The following is a 16076-nucleotide window of genomic DNA, read 5'->3' as shown; positions in this document are numbered from 1 at the left end:
CAAATATAGGCCGATAGACAAAGAGGGAGAGGCTGTCATAAGAATCACACAGCTTCTTTTTCACAGCAACAGCAGCAGCTCAGCCATTCTGTCTGCTGCCTCCAGATGCAGGCAAATGCTGATGGGGATGACGGGTGGCGTGTTTTCAACAGCGCAGTTATCTGAGTGATGGTAGCGGCCGCAGCAGCATCACAATCCCAAACAGGAGCTCTCCTCGCCACTCTGGCTCTTAGTCATCCTCAGACTCCTCTCTCCCTTCTCAGAGTGCCATCAGGGCCATTCATCGTTCCCATCTCATGCCTCCTGCCTCCTCCTCCTCCACAGCTTCATCTTCCACTTCTACTCCTCCTCTGATGAGGCACAGCCTCAGAGTGAAACAACCCTGCTGATAGAAGCTTCTCTCTCTGTCAAGACAGTAAGTAAGGGAGGGGGGAACGAACTGTGCGTGTGTCAGAGGGAGAGTGTGTGAGACAGAGAGAGGAAGAGAGGAGAGAATAGCAAGACGGTGAGAAGAGAAGATGTTCGACACTGAGACTTCTATATAGCTGACAGATTGTGTGTACCTTGAGTGATCATGCTGTGTCTGAACAGTGAGCTCTGGGCATAGCAACAGCAAAGTGATGCACAGGAAAGGTGAGTAGGTGTGTGTCCCTCTGTGTGTGTGTGTGTGTGTGGAGGTGAGTGAAGCAAGTGATGTGTTTTAACAGCAGCTAAAAATCATAACGCAGTTAATCCCCGTCCAGCTCAGAGTCTCCTTCACTGTAATGTTGCTTTTTTATGCTGCCACGATTGGGAGAAGGAGGGAGGGAACAGAAAGGAAAGGAGTGTGAGGCATGAAGGAATAAGTGATTTCTTTCTTTCCCGTCTGACCAGGTGCCATGTGTGATTGGTCAGCATACCCTGTGGCAGTGGCATCGCCCTGGATTTGGCGAGAAGCTCTCCCCCCTGCTTGTTCTCCAGGGTTCCTTTGGGAAGCTTTCATGGGATTTATATTGTCCTACTGGATGGCACGGCGCTCTCTGCCACTCTGAAAAGAGTCCACAGAAAGAAAGAAAAAAAAACATACTCTACACGGATAAGAAGTAAAATAATTATCCAATCACAGCACAAGGAGGCAGACCGGGTTCCCTTAGCAACAACTGAAGGATAGAAGAGAATCCTTTTCTCTTTCTGCTCCCTTGGTTTTTGGGCACACCCCTGTGGACTGCTGTGGGTCAGTGTTTTGTGAGAGGACTTGGAGATCGTTGTTGCGTAAGACAAGCTGCCACCCAAATTCCAGAAGAAGGTACTCATTTTCTTTTGAGCGCTTCTTGTTACTGTGTCTCCTTGGGTCCATGATTTTGTTGTTATCCCTCCACAAATTCCCATCAAGTCACGTTCCGCTGGCTTAGAAATGAATTGATCCTGATCCCCACTCCACTGGAAGGAGCCCTGTGTGTAGGGGGTGACTGGATGCTCTGTGAAAAGACCCACACCTACCTTCTTACCTGCCATGGACAAAGAAATGAAGGACAACATGATTAGGTCATCCGTTGCAGAGAAAATGGATGTGAAGGAAAGTTTATTTTGATGCGAGTTTCTACTGAGAATTTTTTTTCCTCCCCTGGACGAGGAAACACTACACTGCACAGAGGAATATTCCCTTTTTCAGATAGGATCTGTCCTTCCTCTCTTTAAAGACAGTAACCCTCACTGAGGGACTATATTTAGAAGGCAAATCTTGTCCCCCCTGGCCACCAATACAACAGAGCACCATCATTTTAAAAATTGAGCCACTGCTGGGAGTTCTATTTTTCTATGTGTGCTGTATAGCTTACTCTACAAAAAGGCTCACATGAACCTCTTTTTCTGCTCTCACTTTTGTATGTTAGCCTGCCATTATGTCACTGTGTATGACAAGTAAAAAAGATTGTAACGGACAAGGAGACGAGGAGGAAAGTCTTTGCCTCATATAGACAGGCGATTTAAATAGCATCTCCTCTGGAACAATTTTAAACATACACACTGACACATAAGATGAGTTGGCTCAACATGATTATGTAAGAGTTTCATACCAGCTTCAGCCCATGTATTTGCCTCTTCTTTTTCAATGGATTTACTGCATTTCACTTTCCCCTTGCTCATTTTCTCTTCATTCTTGGAAGCGTCTACCAGTGGGCATGGACGTCAGAGTGTGACCCTGTGCCGAGAGTGCGGGCGAGGCAAGGTGTTTTGGCTGCCCAGGTGCTTTTAAGATGTTGAGGTCTCCCTGCGTGGCCGGGGCCCCTGTTCGGATCAGTAGCACTGAGGCTCCTTGTAGCCAAAGACATGGACCCCGACTCGGCTCCCCCACACCCTCAGCCTGTTGGCCACTGGCCCCACGTCACCCTGTAAAGGATGTCCCTCAGCAGAGCTCCGGCCCGGGACACCTCTGAGACCCCCAGCCCGAGAGAACGCATCCGCAGCCACATGAAGATGGTAATCGACCAGCTGGAAGGCATTCTCAAAGAGCTCAAGGATGTGGCCAAGGAACTCCGGGAGGTGAGGATCAAACTCAGCTTACACATATCAGGCTTTTAGGGGGGATTTAGAGTGGAACAGGGGAGGGAAAAGACAGCAGGCAGAGAAAACGTGGGTGCCAGGTGGGTGAGCTTCTCAAGTAGGCTGCATTTAATTAAGTGTAAAATTCTTTTCGCAGCATGTAGATTTTGATTAAGATTTGAAAGTGATGAGATCTCACTTTTTTGCAGTAGGGGGATGTTGCCACAAATATGCCGTTGTGCTTTTAGTATCAACAGTTACTTATTGGCAATTACATATGTCCTTCAGTTGCGTCTTGTGGGAGGTAATGTGAAGAGCAGCAAAGCCAAGCTGAAAGGAAATACAGACGCAGGCTTAGATAAGATACAGGACTTAGCGCCGCAATAGTTATATAACCATTTTGTTAAGGATCAGCTGGATTCTTACTGTATTTTGCAACTGCCATGGTAACGCTGGAATATTCTGTGTGTGTGTACAGTATGCAGTCTGAATAAGGATCAGCCAAGAGATGTTCCTTGTCTTCTTCTATGCGTGTATATGGACTTAAAAATGTGCGTGATGTTTGGTAATCAGTGTACATCTGTTCATATGTTTGAGAATACAAAACCTCTATGAGATTTTCCCCTTGCAGTGTCCTCAAAGCTGTGAGCTCTTCTTGCAAAGCCCCTGCGCAGAAACAGATAAAGGCAGATAGAGACAGAGACAAATGAAACCTGAGCAAACAGTTGTGTCCGACCAATCCCACATCCTCCAAGCAACTCACAGGATTAGTCTCCCACCTGCTTCTGATCAGGGACTCGAAACGGGTGTATGTGTACGTGTGTGTCTAAATGTGAAGAAGTGAAATGGTGGATGTCAGTGCATGTAATGACCTGAAGGAGAAGAAGGGGTTTTGAACAGCTGGGGGAGGGGGGGAGGGACTGTCATAATTCACTCCATCACCATTTTAGAACACCCCCCCCAACCCAATCACCCACCCACCCTCCAGCTCTGCCCTGCTCACTACGCTCTACTTTATGTACTTGCATAGTTAGAGGTGCAAGGGCACAGCTCACAGTGCACCTTCTCTCTGGTGAGCAGGAGAAGCCGGCCTGTGTGCGGGAGTGATTGATGATTATGGGACAACTGCAAGTGGAATAATGCTGGCTGGAGCTATTTATAAACAAAAACACAGCCTGTGCCTCTGCCAGCTCCAACGCATATTACCATTCTTATCCCAGACCCCATTAGAGAGGGCTCTCTAAAGTGGCTCAAATGTCATTTTTTATTGGGAGAGCACAATCCCACATATTGAAATGGCTAAGGAATCATATTAGCTGCAGTGGCAGTTATAATGCTGGTATCAATATCCTGCAATTAACTGACCTATGAGATTGCAGACTATCAAAGGGAGATGAAGAAACAGAATCAGTGTAGCGCCATCAGATGCATGGATGCCTAATGTTCCATAAAATCTCTCATTCTTGGCCACATGAAAGGAACACCATAATAGATAACAACTGTCACATAAATAAATGATGAATTGCCGTGTGAATGTAGTGAAATAAATAACTCAGTGAAGGAGCAGTAATGACTGATTATCACCCACAAGGTCTTTGGGGGAATGGAGATGCTGCATTGCTCAGAGAGGAGTTAAAGCTGACACTCCAAAGCACAAAGCTGCCCAGATATTAACAAAGTTATGAGTGTGTTACTAAACTTACTTCAAGTTAGTGTTTATATAGCACAAAATCACATTTGTGCGGTGTCAAAGTGCCAACTGGTCAAAAGCCGAATCCAAGAAGCAATTAAAACACCTAATTTTAACACATTATTAGTCACACTGCAACAGAATCTGCCTACATTAAATTTTCTGTTCCTGTCCACTGCCTCTAGGGCATACTGCAGTGCTCATTTAGATCATTTAGTCCATACCGTTAAATGTCAAAGAAATTAAAATATTAGCTTTTGGACATTTTTAACTTTCTGGTCCTTGTAGCCTTACACTTATCAACAATTGGGGAAAAAATCTTCAACATTTTATAGGCCATTACTGTGCAGGGAACCATACCCTTTTTGAAGAAGTTTACCAGTTTTAATTGAATAAACATGTCAGGAAAATTTTAACAAGGCTCAGGGGGGCTCCGGCAGCTACAAAAGTAGGTGACAAACACACACACAAAAAATGAAAAACATTTAAATACATTTTTGGATTGATTTGCCAACTCAATATTCTAATACATTTACTAATAACTACACAAACATGACTAAACACTGGACATAGTTAAAGAATGCAATTTATGTATGTTTAAGGATCCTCACCTTTACCGATTCTTCCCCAAAGTAGACTCCTTTTCTCATTAAAGTGCAAATGTAATAAAAAAAAATAGGTTGCTCCTCTGTCTTACTTTCTTTTCTGCCAGAATTCATCATCATCATTGCTAAACATCCTCACCCTAGAGGACATGCTTCACTAACAATACTTAAATACCTAAGCTTATTTAAATACTAGCAAAAAAGGCTTTTAACACAGAGCTTGACTCTTTAAGACAAGACTTATTGCAGTCTAACTGAACCCTGTGGTGAACCCATTTTATTCACAATGTGTTTGTCTGGGGCATTTAAAATCTTTTTGGAAAAATATAGTAATACTCAAGAAACCTTAGAAATGAACAGTAATTGCTTTCCAAACAAAAAAAAGTTATCAGAAAAACTTTGCACAAAGCAGTGAATGGTGCTGCCAAAGCTTACAGTATTTTTATCCTCTGACAACATTGATGCTTCCATAGAAATATAACATACACAGCTCTTATAAACTTCACAACACCTGGTTTTAAGGCATGGGCATGCTGCACAGTGTGTAGCTCCACATCTGTTTTAAATGTGTGATCCATATGGAGCATAGAGATGTATAGATTGCTTATAATAGAGATAATTACAAAACCAAGCACACAAAACATCCTCCCAAAAACATTTGATTAATGGTTCACAAGCCATACAAGTTCCTTTAGGATGCATAAAATCTGTAAATAGAGGAGATGATGGCTAATCTATCAGCTTGATGGGTTTTAGGAAAACTTTCTTTCACATTCTATAACACAAATCAAACCTATCTGATACAAGCATCTCCACCATTTTCCTAACTACCATGGTGACGGTTTCCACCCTCACCACTGGAGGACACATCACAAAGTAAACACCTTAAAAATGTAACTACTGTTGTCTCTTTGGTTGAGAGTGTGCTGAAGGTATCGCTGATTTCTACCAATGCTGCAGCAGCATGTTAGGCAGCAAATCCCCTTTGCACATTAAGAGAAAACTGTAACAGAGGTACTTTTTCAAGTTTGTTCCCCTCAAAAGCCCATTACTGTCAAATTTAGCCTGTCTTACTTGTGAATCCTATTACAGGCTTCATGGCAGGTAAAATGAGAAGGACCTAAAGGAAGGACATTGGAAGGTAATATACTGATAAACTACTCCATTTGTAATAATAACGCTGGCAGGAGTGGCAACTCTGGAGGAAATAATTCATTTATATATCATGTCAACCTTGGACTTCCTGGATGTCTGGGGATAAACAAGAGGGATAATGACACCAAACAGAATGCAAAGTAACCTCTGATACATGAGCTATTAGTTTTCCTAAAACAGAATTTCAATAAAAAAAAGGAAACACAAATGTAGGAATGCACCTCTGTTGTCAGTCAGATCCAGACTGGTAAATTGAAAGAACTTAATGAAGTGCTGGAACAAAAATGAAATGGAGGGGGGAAAGCAGCGGTAGCATGGACTGGGGGGAAAGGAGGTTGGTAGTGAGCTACACATCTTTATAAGGACAGAAATGATGGACTGTTATTATGAGGATGTAGTTATTATGCAGAATGATAGCATGAACAGACGATGCTTCATGTCTGTGCTCATCTCAAGACAAATGAACGCAGGAAGGCAATCAGGACTTGTAAAAATTAAAGCTCCATGAGAGAGGACTGAATATAAGCTGGACAAGGAGCAATTATCAGTCACAAAGCACAACACTTTCAGGACACGGCCTCTATTAGTCAGCCTTTTGGTGTTTCTCTACATATGCTCCATGTAATGACAGAGTCAGGCTTACTACTGGCCTAAACAAGGGGGAGAGAGGCAGCCAAAAACACAGTGTCAGGTGAGATCTGTGTAATTTTTTTTGGAATGTAGTTCTAAGTAACAGCTCTAATAATGAGACTGGCCACGAAGCAGTTTTTGAATTATATAATGGATTTTAAAGTGTGTCATGAACACATTGGAGCTATAATAAGTCACAATCATTGTGTCTTCACCTGTGATTAGCAGCAGCAGGACTACCAGCCTTCACTTTCAGGTAGTGCCTCTTTTAGAAAGACAAAACTCATGCTCAACAACCTATTAGATGAGTTGCATGTGGCACAAATGCATGTGGCACAAATGCATGTGGCACAAATGGGTGGTCTATTCAATTTCTATTCATCACCCAATACCAGCTGCATGATCCCACTGACCTGGCTGTCAAATCAAGGCATTTGTGCTAAAATGGAGTCTGTCAAAGAAAACTGCCATGTAAATTATCTGATCAGGAAGGCTGCTGTGGTGTTCTTTCATGTCAGAGGCACATTTATATGCTGTGTTGGTGAAGCCTGGTGTGGAGAGTGTGGTATCCAAACACCTGGCTCTAGATCAGTCAGCCTTACAGCCAGCCGACAAAGCCAGCGGTGTCTCCCGATCCAGTCTGAAACCAGTTGTGACACATCCACATTGGGTGGGGGGTGGGGGATGAGAAGGTCTAAAGCTACAGCGCTTATTGCAGAACCAAATCTGTCCCCCAACCCAAGGGAGGCAGCCCAAGGGAGACTCAAACCAAAATCAAAGGAGTTTTTTTTTTTCTTTTCCTTTTTCCCTGAAGGGGCCGTATCCTTTCTTCACTCTGTTATCCCCCTGCTGATGTTGCTGCTGAGCAGGGCAAGGAGCAGAAAACTGCTTAGCAAGAACAGTTGAACATTTCACCATGAGTGGGACTCTTGTAATCAAAAGCACTTTACGGGGAGTGCAGCAATATAAAGGACACTGGTAAAACACACTCATTCCCTGAAACCGTTGATCCTATTAATAGAAAAATAGTTTGGGCAATGTTTAAAGGCATAGAGGTGATATTTGAAAATCCCGGAGGGGAAAATAGGTCACTACAAAGACATGTAATATAACAGTATTTCTATCTAGTTCCAAATTCCAGATTTGACCCCAATTTATCAAATGATATAAATCCTCACCACAAGTAAAAAATATTGGTTCAAAATGCAGAATTTAGAAAATCTACCATGGATGTGAAAAAACAGATAAAACTCCACTTCAATGCAGCTACTAACAGTGACTTTATATGGCTGAATTAGAAACCTGGCATGCAACTTTGTTGATTCTTTCTGATGGTCCAAATAAATGCCTACAATCAGAAATTACAATCAGTCACAAAGCTGTGTTCTGATGAATATTCTCTACAAAACAATCATTTTGACTTGGCTGCCAGCATTGTGAGTTTTCTGCCCAGTTGACCACAGCCCAGTGATCTCCACAGATCATCCATCCATCCAATCCATTCGTTTAGATTGAAGCAGAGTTTGGATCCAATCTCCGACATGAACACATTGGACGGTTGTCCTAGCAGGCCAACAATACTCAATAGGAAATGCTCAAAGTTTAACCACACACGGAGGAAAAAAGTACCCTTCAACCTGACATAGCTGGGCCAAAGGGGTTCTTCTCATTAAAAGCCATTTGGAAGAAATGACAAGTACCCGCCTGCTGTGTCTGTCAATTTGTTCCTCCTTGTCTGACCTCTTTTGTGTGTGGAAATTAAATTCCTAAATTAAACTTGGTGACGTGCCTCCAGCGGAGCTCTCTTTGCTCAGGAAAACAACAAGAACAAGGTACCTCAAGCCTTATCTATTCTTCGCTGAATACAAAACACTCTGCCATCTCCACACCTGTGTTGCCGCCTTGAGCTGAGCTCCACATAAATTTGTCCGTTCCTGGAATGAATCAGGGGCTCAATTATTCTCAGGACTGATGAAAAAGACTGCTCCGGGATTTGCAGTAGAATGTCTGATCATCTCTTGGCTGAGCTGATTTTAAACAGAGATGACTCTGACTAGGCCACTGTCGTGCTCATGTTTGTGAGTGCAAACCTATCATTGTGGCCCTACCAGATGATCTGAAGACAATTTAACTAATCACTGCTTTAAAAAGGGAGGGGATCTTGTGCATTTAGCTGACATGCGTGCAATGGTTACAACATTAGATCTTTAATTGGCAGATACCCATATTGAAAAGCAACTATGGATTTGTAGGGAGATCACAGGAGGGAGAATTAGAGGTAAACAACGGGTTAAGAATTTAGTGTCATCTAACCTTGAAAGCTGCAGAGAGAATAAAAACAGCACCATGCAAAGCATTCCCCTGAGCCTCTTTTACCTAGCTCTGCTGTGGAGCTCCAGTTTCTTTAGGATGCAGGTCCAGCATATTGACTAGCCTATCATGCCTGTAAAACCCACTGGATTAGCTAGCCCTTTGAGCTCTGCCTCCCTGCGCGAACCCTGCACTCAGCACAGACTGTAATGAGGGCTTTAGGTTAGACCTCTGCTGAGGTAAACACTCCAAAATTGCGCTCGTTGTCCTCATTGATTTTTATCAACGAACACACCTAGCGTGGGCTAGTTACAGATAAAGCAGTGATTTTTTTTTTTTTTTGCATGTTAGAACTTTGTGATTCAGCCACAAGCCCTTCTGCTTGTCCCAAGGCAAGGGTAGAGGCTGAATAGGATGGAAAAGGGGTGTTAAAGGCAGAGCAAAGAAAGAGAATGTGTGCAGGAGAGAAAGAGACGGAGAGGGAGAGATGAAGGGCGGATGGAGATAATGGTTTCTCCTGCTGCACAGAATTGCGACAGACTGGGTGGAACAGCTTAGATCAATTGTTGCAATTGTGCTCGTTCGTGGGCGTGTTTAGGATTGTTTTGGCCCATCTCTGTGCTGTGAATAAAACCAGTAGGTTGTAGTTAATGGTGTGAAAAATGGCATCCATCGAAGTGCACAAGCAGCCTCCAAGAATAGCTACATCATTTCATTGTGTCAAAACATACTGTACGCAGAGGGACAACTTTTTCTCCATTAGGCCATCAGACTGTCTCTTTGCCAGGTGTGGATACTAATTTTTGTGCACATTCACATAAGGCGAATGAGAAATAGAGATGATCCGATTTGAAAGAGATGCTATTTTTCCCTTCGTTTTGTCGCCTGTGAAAGTGCTCAGGGCGGCGTGGGCCAACCCACTCACCAGTGTAGCAGCTTAATCCAGCTACAATCTTTGGAACTGTGTTATACTGAGGGATCATCAGGAGGCTTTTTTTGTCCTTCCTTTTATTTTTAGCTGTAGCCTGTGATGCATCATAAATCAACCCAGTTTCCAATGAGATTGTTCAGTTTAAAACCAACAGAAGATAGCTGAACCTAGATGACACAGCTAGGCAGCTGTATCCTCCGGCCTTAACGAAAACCAATGTATTTTAAACATTTGTGATTTCAGGTTGGTACATGAATCTATTGCTGCACAATGTACAACGTCAAGCAGCTGCTCTGTAAATATGTGGATTCTCAGTGTTATAAATATACAGCATTGCATCTGGTAGTTTATTCTACATGGTGACAGTATTACTCACTTTTCTGGCTCTAATCACACATTATATCTGCATTATATCTGCATAGTGAGGGCAAAAAGAAGTCCCAAAACGAGCTGCTATACAAGTAAACCATCACCGAGGACATGCACTACATTAAGCAACATTTAGGTTGACAGGTTCAGTTTAGATTCTTGTCATTCACTGAAGGAGAGAAGTTCACCAAAACATTTCAGTTTTGTTAATGTGATTTAGAAAACATTTCATAGGATAGTGAGGGATGGTGCCATGCCTGCTGTTTTGTCACAAAGTACATTGGTGCTGAGTTCTTATCTTATTATCCCAAAACACAAATGTTCAAGGATTCTATAAGGAAGTTGTCAGAGTTATACATTAGGGGGGACTCTAGGCCATTTATTACCAAGCACACTACCCTGAGCATAAATTCTTTGTGTCATGAAACACACACACACACACACACAAAGAGGACAAATTAAGGACACGCTGTCATGAAAAAGTCTTTTTCCAGGCTCTATATATTTTGGCAATATCTGCAGATTTGGATGAAAAAAAACATTTGGCTTTTTTTCTCAAGTGGGAAAGGGTAAACTCGCCATTTATTCCAGGGTTGAAAGACCCTGCAGTAGTAGTCCAGCAGGCACCTGAGCTGACACACTAATGTTCACCTACGTCACTTATCGGCAAACACTACATCCATGCAATAAAAACATAACACTTACATCTGCCACCTCAGATTACACCCGTCTTTGTTCAAGTAGCTATCACAACCGCTTGCATTGAGAGGACAAACGCATTAACCACTGCAGCGTACTTATTGGCTTTCATGCTGTTGTCTACCTACATGTATACATCAAAGACAAGTACTAATAGCTGCACAGCTAAGATTTGGTCATTATACATTTTATGCTAAACCAGCACATTTAAACTTACTTTTACAGCAGACAGCACTTGGCCTTTTTTCTGTGGCAACAATGCCAACAAGTACATTCAGTACAAACACTACTGAACTAAATGAGCAAACATCAACATTTTGTGAATTTGACTTTAATTAGTATGCCCCCCTCCCCTCCCTATTTATCCATAATTGCAACAACTGCAGAAAACATATGCAATGGTGAGGAGGGGAAAAGTAATGCAGGGTTTCCTTGAACTATCATGAATTTATCTGATTGCAGGATCACAGGCTCTTGCAGGCTACAGTAGGTAAAAGCAGAGGTAATGCACCTTGCTATATGAAAAACACAACTCTGGAAATGCCAAAACATTAGATTCTCTGACTGGGGTATGTTTCTAATCCACCTAATTAATGCCAACTACACCAAGATCCATTTAACATTTAAATGTCATTAATTACTTCACTTTGTGAGAAGCCTGTCTGTGTGAATATCTAAGCAGGGTGTGTGAGCTTGGCCCAAGGTGTCATAGTTAATCTGCAGCGTGGACCTGAGCGGGACCTGTCTTATTAAATGAATCTGTTATTTTTGGTTTTGCTTATTATGCAGGTTAGCATCTACATTTTTGCATATGGGCAGGAGTACAGTCTACAACAAGTCTTCTGATGCATGGTTTTGAGATAAATACCCTGCAGCAACATGCCCATCTGAATGCTGCACAGCTAAAGCTGAGCAAGAAGGTATTAATCATCATAAAAACAATGAATCCTGCAAGGATGCCTCATAGACAGCTGCAATGAAGCCATGAATCACAAATTTTAAGCATTCTCATGGAAAACAGGCCAAGTAAAACAGAGTGACACACAGAGCTGCATCAACGTGTAACACCTGTTCACTCAGGAAGCCTCTTTGCATGCTGGGTGTTGGTTGCACGAATCAGTGAAAGTCAGGATTTCCACATTTATTTGTTTTTTGTTGTTGTTCTTTTTCTTTTGGATGTCGTTTGTCTTCATGGATTTTGGTTAGATGTTAACTTGATTATTGAACTGGAGATTTTTTAGGGGATTGTTTCCAAAGGGAAGCCATCTATCCAACACTGAGTCAGGTTCGTGCCAGTACGCGTTGGTGGAGCAGGTGCTGAGGCTGCAGGTGAATAAGTTGGCTGTGATAATGGGTTTTACTTCCAGTATGAATTCAGCTCATTTTTTTGTTTGAAAAATCCCTTTTTTCTCTCAGCTCATTAAAAGTGGCCTTTGTCATAACAAATGTCTGTACATGTTGTTCCTCAGCCACTGTGTTTGTCTGAACAGAGCAGCACCTTTACAAATCTGTTAGATTTTTAGGTATAACACCAGAAAAATTAAACCACGCTGAGTGTCTTCAAAGGCAGCACTCCATGTCTCTTGAATCTCCCCGTCTCCCTTTCTGTCATTGCTGTGCACTGGCAGCTCACACTCTGCCACTGGCACGGCATGGATGGCTGCCACCACTGTCATTGTCAATAGCATGACAACACACTATCTAATGCAGGGCAGGGCAAAATGAAACAGGCACAGCGGAGAGGACAGGCTAATTATTCAGACGCACAGCTACGAGTAGAAGGGGACAGAAAATGTCAACAAACTTTTTGGGTGATTTATATTTTATGTCATCTGCGCAGTCACCTGTGCAATCGGCAGGTTAAGGCCAGGACAATGAAGATTTCTGACTTCTATGCAAATAGAACATTTTTTTTATAGGAGCAAAATTCACAGACTTTTTTATGATAGTGTACTTTTTAATATCTTCTCCATTAGAATCCCCTTGTCATTATATACTGCTATATACTATACTATATATTATAAAAGTGTGCATTACTACAGTTCAATAATTTATTTAACATTAATAATCAACACATAAAGCTACTTTAATTAAAATCTTCTATTGATGCCGATCACCTTGATGCTTGTCATTAAAGCTTGCAAGTCATTGAGGAGCCATGCTCTAAGGTTGACTAGAAGAATATGGCTTGATTCAATATAATTAGTACTTGCATAAAAATTAAAAGTGTTTCACTACAAAAACACATCATATCATGTGTATGTGAGGCGGCCCGTATTACTGTAGTTCATTATTAACCTTGGGCACTTCTTTAGTGAATCCATTATGAAAGACATCATATTTGTCCACACTGACTCACATGTACAGCCGCAGGTTATGCACATGCATGCAATACATTCTCCTTGACACACCAAAATAGACATTTGCATGCTGTGTGTGGTAAAGAAACTATGAAATAGCAGAGAGTATGACAAGTAAAGCCTCTCCACTGTCCTCGATTCAACTATGACTCACAGTTTTGTGGCTCCCAGTGAGGAGCACAGATTATTTCAGTGGAAATGAGATGGCTGGTAGAGATACTACGAATGACTTTTCGTTGGGGATAAGATATGGGCAGATTATTTAAAGTGATAAGTTACTATAACATCATTTGTTACTGTGTTGACAAATGAGGATGAACAAGTTATACATCATGAGTAAATTTTTATTAGGTAAAATGCTACATTTATTGTTTTAATACTGAACAAATACAGTATGATGATCAATGTTTAGGCCCGTGTTAGGAAATAAGTGTTGCTATTTGCATGTGACCAAGGACTTCAGGTTAATCATGACTGCAATGACCCTCAGAGAGCTAAATTTTCTGGCACCACAACATAAATCATCGAGCTTTATTACCAATTCTGTGTGCATCTGTGACTTGCCAAAAGGCAAACTACGTGACTAATTGACTTAATGTTTAGAGCCTGTCCTTGTTTGGCTTTAATACCATTGACATGGATTAGGAGAAAGCGGAAAGGAAGCCGACTGAAGCTCTAATAGTGACCTCCAGTGTGGCTGTCAAGGTCATAGCTGGCATTATAAGTCCTGGAATCAGCTGTTCATGTTGGCATAGAGGGCAGCTTGATGGAGTGGTTTGCCCACAGTCAGGACTTTTAGAGTCAGGTGAGGGTGAAGACACATAGGTCATCCATTGTTGGGTTTGTGTAGGGATGCGTTTGTCAGCATAAAACAAATAGGACGAGGATACAGCAAAGCAGGGCGTCCGATGTCCGCTGCAGGCTGTACTGGTGTGCCCGAGTGTGTTTAGGGAAAATATTTGGAAGTTGAGAATCAAGAGATGAAGCAGAGAGGAGGCAGTGTGAAAGAGCAGTGGAGAGAGGAGTCAGGGAGAGATGGAGAAAAAAAGACGACAGAGAGAAGGCTTATCTCTTGGCCTGCAGACAACAGTTCTTTTTCAGAGCTGGAGCCGTGTGCACAGGGCCGAGGGGAAAGTGTGTTCCTCTTCGGGGTGCGTGAGCCAAAGGGCCAGCAGATCATCCTATAATTCTATAGCTGCAAGTCAGTTGCAGATGCATGACAATAAAAAAAAAAAAAAAACTGGATCCAGCTATTTAACACCTGTCATTCAGGCATCTGCACTGGGAGCTGACTAGAGTGGCAGTAAGTCAAAGCATATTTGCAAAGGGAGCATGAGAGATTTCTCTTTATCCATCTGTGTGCTTGTTTGTGTTTTTAGACCTCACTTATTTTTAACTAGTGCTGAAATTCCACAAGTTCTTTGCCCCTATCCATCTGTCTGGCGTCACTATAGCTTTGCAGAGTCATTTTTAACAACCAAAAATAGCTTTGGTCTACATTCAGTCAATGACATCTGCTATGACCTAAATGGAGGAAATATTAAATGGGCTGCCCGTAGCTAAATTTGTGGCAGCACACACTGCTTAAAGGGAAATGTGTTTTCACTATGTGTAAATTATGAAGAAAGTGGAAACAAATCAAGGGCAACACACACACAGCTATTAATTAATAGTATTTCTAATATTGTAATTGAATACTCAACACAAAACAAAACTCAACAAACGTGTGATACCATCACTATTAGCATGATCTATTTCTGTACGAGGTAAACCTAATCAAGTATTATCACTGAGCAATTAAATTATTCTGTTGATTTGTGCAATATATTTTTGAATGTGATTACATGAAAAAAAATACATGTGGGAGACAGCATGACCATAACTGAATTTAAATCTCACACAAGGCGCTCCACTAATTGATCCCTGCAGCAAAAAGAGAAAAAATGCTGCTTTGACACATCTATGATAACACCTAGTGAACACCTGGACAAGCATGACACCATTACCTCTCCCTCTGTCTAATTGCACGGGCATACGATTGGCAAATGGGAAACAGTTTGGAAGCCAAATTCTGCAGGAAAGGTGGCAGGGGCTGGATGCACAGAAATTCATTTTGACAGTCCCTGTCTGATTGACAGATTGCTAAAAGTTGGCTGTGGTCTCAACACGCCGCAGGTAGACTGGCCGTTTGCTCCGCCTACATGGGGCTCCAGGTAGGTTGGCTTTGGGATTATGAAGTAGTGAACAGCTCAAAAAACATTTAGTGTTGGATTTGAATCTGGCTATAACTGTTGGTGGTCAGGCAATTAGATATACACAGTGCAAAACACAGCCTCATGCTGTTCTCAGCCCACTCCAGCCTGCCTGCCTCAGCACTATACATATGTATGAGTGTAAGCTCAGGAACAGGAAAAAGGAGAGGCAAACCACTCATGAGCTATTTTCATTTTTGAATACAGGTTGTCCTAACACGTTATAATGTAAGGGTAGTGCTTCCTGTCACTGACATGCTTTGACTCAGCTTCAGTAAACATGTCACATTAATAGTTTCTGGTGTAATACATTCTTGTTTCTCTTTTCATTTGTTTTCTTTTCATTTGCAGAGCTCTGCACTTACACAGAAAAATAATGAAGATTAATAAATGGTATGTTTCAATTTATGTGTTAAGTGAAAGATTAAAAGAATATATATTATTATTGATCTCTTACTGTAGGACACGTGGACTCACTGAAGGGTAAACAAGCTTGGATGTGTTGGTTAAATTAACTTGGTGAACATCTACCATGCCAACCCAGTTTTCTGGTGC

General features: G+C 41.9%; 1 protein-coding gene across 1 annotated transcript in view; it reads left to right on the top strand.

Moving 5' to 3' along the window:
- The first annotated feature begins 2054 nt into the window (after positions 1–2054).
- insyn1 (inhibitory synaptic factor 1) overlaps positions 2055–16076 on the top strand; it is a 35038-nt gene continuing 21016 nt past the window's right edge. Inside the window, exon 1 of the mRNA XM_028402343.1 lies at positions 2055–2520. Within this exon, the coding sequence (XP_028258144.1) occupies positions 2377–2520 (144 nt within the window). The 5' untranslated portion in view covers positions 2055–2376. The remainder of the gene's footprint in view (positions 2521–16076) is intronic.

The sequence above is a fragment of the Parambassis ranga genome, chromosome 3, assembly GCF_900634625.1.
Source record: "Parambassis ranga chromosome 3, fParRan2.1, whole genome shotgun sequence".
Taxonomy (NCBI): Eukaryota; Metazoa; Chordata; class Actinopteri; family Ambassidae; genus Parambassis; species Parambassis ranga.
The sequence above is the reverse complement of the archived record's forward strand: the minus strand, read 5'-3'. Positions and strand labels throughout refer to the sequence as shown.